At 38.3% G+C, this 6,274-nt stretch overlaps 1 protein-coding gene across 1 annotated transcript in view; it reads right to left on the bottom strand.

Annotated features, from left to right (window-relative positions):
* The window catches only part of tspan15 (tetraspanin 15), a 31,801-nt gene that overhangs the window by 19,420 nt on the left and 6,107 nt on the right, over positions 1–6,274 (bottom strand). Inside the window, exons 2-4 of the mRNA XM_031846395.1 lie at positions 4,532–4,717; positions 2,648–2,722; positions 816–911 (exon numbers count right to left, since the gene is read on the bottom strand). Of these exons, the coding sequence (XP_031702255.1) occupies positions 816–911; positions 2,648–2,722; positions 4,532–4,717 (357 nt within the window). The remainder of the gene's footprint in view (positions 1–815; positions 912–2,647; positions 2,723–4,531; positions 4,718–6,274) is intronic.

The raw sequence follows: 6,274 nt of genomic DNA on the forward strand, positions 1-6,274 counted from the left end.
TGGGGGGGGGGGGGGGGGGGGGGGGGGGGGTCTGTCTTGGATTCCCTCTGATGAGATTGCAGTAGCTTTAAGTAAGAGTTTAACACATAAAAACTCAGCAGGATTGTATCAATGTGGCTTGATCAGATTTGATTGACAGTAGTTTGGAAGAAATAAAAAGCCAACAACCCCACAACTATCATCCCATTAAGATTTAAATGTTACTGAATCCTGATTGGTGCACCGAAGTAGGTGACATCCCCTTTTCCTAACTGCGCCGCGTCTTTTAAACCAGTGAGAAGAGACACAAACACAAATACAGAAATCTTTCATGTGAAATAAACAGAACTGTTCTAACTTTGACAGAAACTAGTGTGACCACGTTGTTCATACTAAGAAACTGATATAAATGGTATCATTTGACAGCCTTGGCACACTGGAGATCAAGGGAACACGCCTGTTAAGTCTGCTAGTCTATAAATGCTTTGGAAGCTTAGACTTTGGATTCAAGACAATCATTTAAAAGCTGAACTCTTCCATTGTGAAGGGATTTGAACTGAGGCAGGTGTTTGCTAAACCACCAAATTACCTTCCACAAAACAACAGCCAACTGTCGTTTCAATCAATCAACAGACTCCTGCTGCAGAGTAACGTCTCTCTGATTATTCTGTAAACAACTTGTGATCATCCCAGATCACTTCAAATCCTGACTGGAGCCCTGTAATGCTAAACAGGTGTGTTGTGTGTACTGCATTGCATTATGACATATTTAAAAAGCTCACATGGACCTTTCAATCCTGTCACATGACAGAAAGCATTCAGTGACATAACCTTACCCTCTTCTGTACAAAGTCCATGATGTTTTTGAAGTCCAGGTCATCATAGTAGTTCACTATGCCTTTTCGTATGTTCTTGTTCAGCAAACCCACAGTCTGTAAAGAGGGAGAAAAAACAACAAAAGCAAAACAGTTTGTGTGTGTTAATAATACAAAGGACGTCATGTTACCACAATTGTTTTGTTTCTACGACACATCTGATCTACAATCAATGTGTCAGGCAGGCAGCAGAGGAAATGTTCTCATTAGTCAAGGTGACTAATCCACTGAACTGGAATATTGAAATGTGACAGTTTGACAGCTCACATCTGTCAGTCACAATCTGGTGCAGCAGGGTCACGTCAGGTTAACGCATTAGTCTATCCGGACGCTACAATAAATATTTGAAACTCCACTAAGTACGTTTATGAAGAGCTTCTCTTTTAGGGAACTAATCATTTATTCCACTTCACTCTTTGTTTGGGATACATTAGTCTTATTTATACTTCATAAGAGGGGTTGGGCTATTTACTGCATTCAGGCCCGCCGATGCTCCGTCATTTCGCTCTTTTAACAACCTGTAATAAAGACTTGAGACTTCTCCGCTCACGAGAGGCTCAGAGATTGAAGGGACTGAGCCTTTCATTCAATTTATTTTCTTCTTCCCCTGAAAATATCAGGTCTTCACAGTGAATGTATAGAGGCAAAGCAGCCATATTTAAATCACATTACAATAAGAAGATTTATAGACTTGGATTAAGTCTAGCGAGGCGTTTCCCTTTGAGACACAAGACACTGGACCATTATTAAATAACGTGCTATAAGCTCATATGTCGTTATCACTTTTTAACACGATGCTGAAAACAAAAAGCCATCTTTCATGAAATCTACTTATAGAGGAAATAGACTGAAATCTTATTCAAATGCACGGACATATCTTTTTAATCTCAATGTAAATGAGACAACAGTAAAACAAAGAAGTGACAGAAGCTCAGTTTGTAATATATTTTCAATAAAACTGCCATTAACAAACTGAAACGTACAGTCATTATGTGGATCATTTAGATTTTCTTATGACAAACTGGCATGAACATTAAAATGCACCACACGATATTATTGAAAAAAGTTATTCCAAGACAGGCCATTATTATGTTTAATGTAAAGTCATGTAAATGAGATGATTGAAAGCATTAAAAAGAAGAAAAAAGATTTAAATATTTCCCCACAGAGCCACATTAAGATATTCATCATTGGCAAGAAGACTGATATTAAATGTAATGAACATCTCAGTAGAGGAATGTCATTATCATTAGGCCCTGTAATCATGGATCATGGTCACTTCCTCACATATAGAAACACAAGTCAGGAAAGCAGTACCTTTCATCAGCATACGGATATCATTAAAATGATCATCCTATCTACTCTTTGAACAGATACGTTCTGATTATACGGTCCCTGACATTAAGATTTCAATGTGGTGTCAGTGAAGTCTCCTTTTAATAACACACATAGGATGTCAACTCACTAACCTGCATGGTTTTTGCATTTGGTTTTGATGAATAACAATCATGACATAAATTGACTTTTTCTTCATCATGGCTCATTCATTAATATTACCGTGTGCTTTAAAAGATGCATGCAGTGTTTGGTGCATGTCAATCATACCGAGATCAACCAAAAGCTATATTAAACAAGATGAATCCAATTCATTTTGTCTTGGTTTTTATTGTATCCTCATGATGAACAGTATTTCAATTTCAGTTTATTGCTGCATAAAGCGTTGGTTGTTAACCTGTTCCCCCACTAGGTCTTTCTAAATGTCAGGTTATTGATCAACACCTTGGACGACTCACCTGATTGCGGAACACCAGCGCCATGATTCCTCCGAGCAGCTCCAGGATCAGACACACAGCTAGGGTGTACATGAACTGTAACCAAACAGACCATAGAAAGGAAGAGTCATTAAACACTTACATTTCAGTATTTATCTTTATAGTTGTTTTTTGGACGAGCTTTTGATCAGCTATTAAAGTTATCACCAAACTTAGATACATGAAATCAGGCTTTTCACTACTGCCACAAACAACGGTATTTGTTTGGTCCTGCATTTGTAGCACTGTCTGCCTGCATGTCTTTGCACCCAAACATCTGTTCCAGGGTGAAAGGGAAGCATATGCTACCATGCCCGAAGTAAACTGCTGTTGAACACGGAACGGTTGTTGGTGTCAAAAAAAAAAAGTCATTCTATACCTGTAAAAACTGGAGACAAATAAATATGAACGTCTACCGTATAAACATTAAAATGCACCACATATTATTTAAAAAATGATTTATGACCGAGCATAATGATGTTTAATAGTCATGTATATGAGATGATTGAGAGCATTAAAGTTGAATTGATGCCCTGTGGTTGTGTGCCTCCGCCAACCAGCCATGATGCCGTCTACATCCATGTCTGTCCAAAATGTCTTCACTTCAGTTGTCATAATTAGCATGTGCATTATCAAGTTATGGCCAAAAACGTGTTTTGTGAGGTCACAGTGACCTTTGACCACCAGATTCTAATCAGTTCAACCTTGAGTGCTGTGGTGTTCCAAATTTGAAGAAATTTGCTTAATGCGTATTTGAGAAATCAATTTCACGAGAGTAGACCGGACAACAAGAAAAAAGAATGCCTCCGGCAACAGCTGTCGTGGGCGTGGAGGCATAACAAAAACAGAGGAAAGACCGACTGCTACTCAAGCCTTTCCTCACGGAGCCACATATAGATATACATGAATTAATACATTAATGACAAGAAAACTGATAATGAATGTAACGAACATCTCAGGAAAGGACCGTCACAATCTTACCCATTTGGCTCCGTAATCATGGATCACAGTCACATGACAGTAAGGTTTTCATCTGAACAAAATAACATGAGGCAGTTTAATACCTCATGCATCTTCAGTTGTAACATGATCTCCATGTAAATGAGATGAAGATAAAACCATAACACGCCATAAGACAAATTGACAAATTTGGATCTAGTTTTTTTCTTATGTTCACGACTTCTACAAATGACTCCCATAAAATCACACAAACGCAATGACAAAAAAACAAACAAAGTTTATGTTGACCCCTTTTAGTAGAATGTTTTTAGGAGTGAACATATTAATAGCTTTTAGGCTTTTGGCTCAAAACCTCAGAAGAAGGACAGCCGGTCTCGAGGTACTCAGACGCAATGCATTGTGGGGCAGTTGAGTACGTGCGGTAAGCTCACGTTGCATACTCAGAAATTGTTGCTAATGAAGTATACATTTGGGCATTTCTCACGTACACAAAATACTATGCAGTGTGAACACACTACATACTCAGTTTCACATCATTCTTATATGAATAGTTTGTTAGTATGTGATTTTGAACACAGCCTATGTGAATAAATTAAGCTGTACCCAAGCTGTTACCTAGGAACACAATTCCATTGAAATGGTCAATAGGAATCTAGAGCTATAACTCTATAGAGAGCTACTGTAGCTCTCTATAGAGTTATAGCTCTACTTTCACCTGTTTTAAAGGGGATTTACTGGTGGTACAAATGGAGGTAAATATTAACACTGTTCTATAACTAATGCTGCTTTGTAAATAAGAAATAAACACACATAAAGTGTTATAAAAAACAAAGAATAAAAGCATCCTGGCAGCAACTTAATTTAAAAGATAAAGATAAAGTACTTGGCTCTCAGTACACCACTCACCACTTTCAGTAGGGTTAGATTATCCCTCAGTGAACCCAAGACTCCAATGAGTGAAACAATAAACATGATGATTCCCAGGAGGATCAGGATTATAGCCGGGGCCAAAAACACTCCGTCCAATGTCTTGTAGCGTTGTCTCTCCACCTCAGCATAGATGCCAATGCCCAGGATGAAGCCACCTATCAACTGGAAACACAAAAAGCAGTAAGGATGGGTTAGTCATACGCTTGAAGGAGCAGGTGTCCGATTCATCTCATTCCAGCGGGTTTAAAATACGACTAAAAGAAGAAAACACTCTTCATGATTTCCTTGATTAGATGGATTGATTTCACAGCCACCACTCAGCTGGGAAAATGACTATTATGTATTAAAAAACCTCAGTCTCATGGCAGTTCTTGAAATAGTCACAAAAAAATGCAATGTATTGGTTTTGTGTACAGGGACAGGAACTGTCGCTCTGCAAAACTTATTTCTCGAGACAACCTTATAAAAACACCTTATAAAACGAAAGTTAGGCAATAAAGGTTAGGTTTAGGAAAACCATCATGAATGTTAGGGTTAGGCAATAAAAACCCAACAACACTCTTGGACACGTGTTCAAAACCGGTCTCGTGGGTTCGTTGGACACATCCACCTCCACTCCCGCCCACCATAAGAAGTCTTTGTCGCTATTTAATACTACGTTACTTGCTCTGACCTTGCATAGTCATGTGGATGCATCGAGTTTGTTTCTCCGCCACAGAAAGTCATGGGATCAACAAGTTTCAACATACTTTACATCAGATGTACAGATGTGATCAGACAGTGTGAACTGGGGTTTGATAGCTGCTTCAGTGATTCTCAATCATTTTCAAATCCCTTTTTTTAATTACATCAGCTATTTGGTTTCAGCATTTTAAAATTAAATCATTAAGAATTAGAAATTAAAGATTGACTATACCCAAGTTATGTTGAGTAGAATATCTATTCAGCTGAATTTTATAGGGCTGCCCCCTTTCAGTCCACTCATGGTTCCTTTGGTCTTAGGCGACTAAGATTTCTTTAGTCTATCAGACGTTCTTTAGGACTTATTTCCAAGAAACTAATGAACACATCTCTGGTAAACAAAGGGTGCTAAGTGGTGCTGTTGCATGATTCTTTGTGGGGACACTAACTTTTACAGATCTGTTGATTAAATCAACTAATTGAGTGGTTTACACAATCGAATGAGTGTTCGCTGACAGAATTTTATGGAATGTCATTACTATAAAAACAATATAGACAGTATGAGATTTGCTCGACTCCGATCCAAACAAAAGCAACACAAAACATCTACTTCTTGACTGAAGTACCTCATTGTATACTAAATACTGTACTCATTATGAGCAAAATATATGATGACCAAGAAGTGCTGCATAGTGGAACACATACGTTTACCTTGTTGCCTTAGTAGCATGCAATTATTGAATAGTGTTTTTGTTAATTTCATTATTTATAGTTTATAAAATGAACACTGAAGTTCACATGCTTTATTTTGATTGTAGATTCCCTGCTTAGCGTCAGCATGTAACATTGTCATTGTGAGCATACTAGAATGCTGACTTTAAGCACTGCTGAGCCTAAGTGCAGCCTCACAGAGTCGCTAGTATGGCAGCAGACCCTTAGTGTTGTTTAATCTTCAGTGGGCAAAATCTAACTTTCAAAAAGCGTCCTCCATAAGCATTCGCCTGAGTACATTCCGAGTGCGCGCACGCGCACGCACAC

The sequence above is a fragment of the Anarrhichthys ocellatus genome, unplaced genomic scaffold (genome assembly GCF_004355925.1).
Source record: "Anarrhichthys ocellatus isolate YVR2014 unplaced genomic scaffold, GSC_Weel_1.0 scaffold6, whole genome shotgun sequence".
Classification (NCBI taxonomy): Eukaryota; Metazoa; Chordata; class Actinopteri; order Perciformes; family Anarhichadidae; genus Anarrhichthys; species Anarrhichthys ocellatus.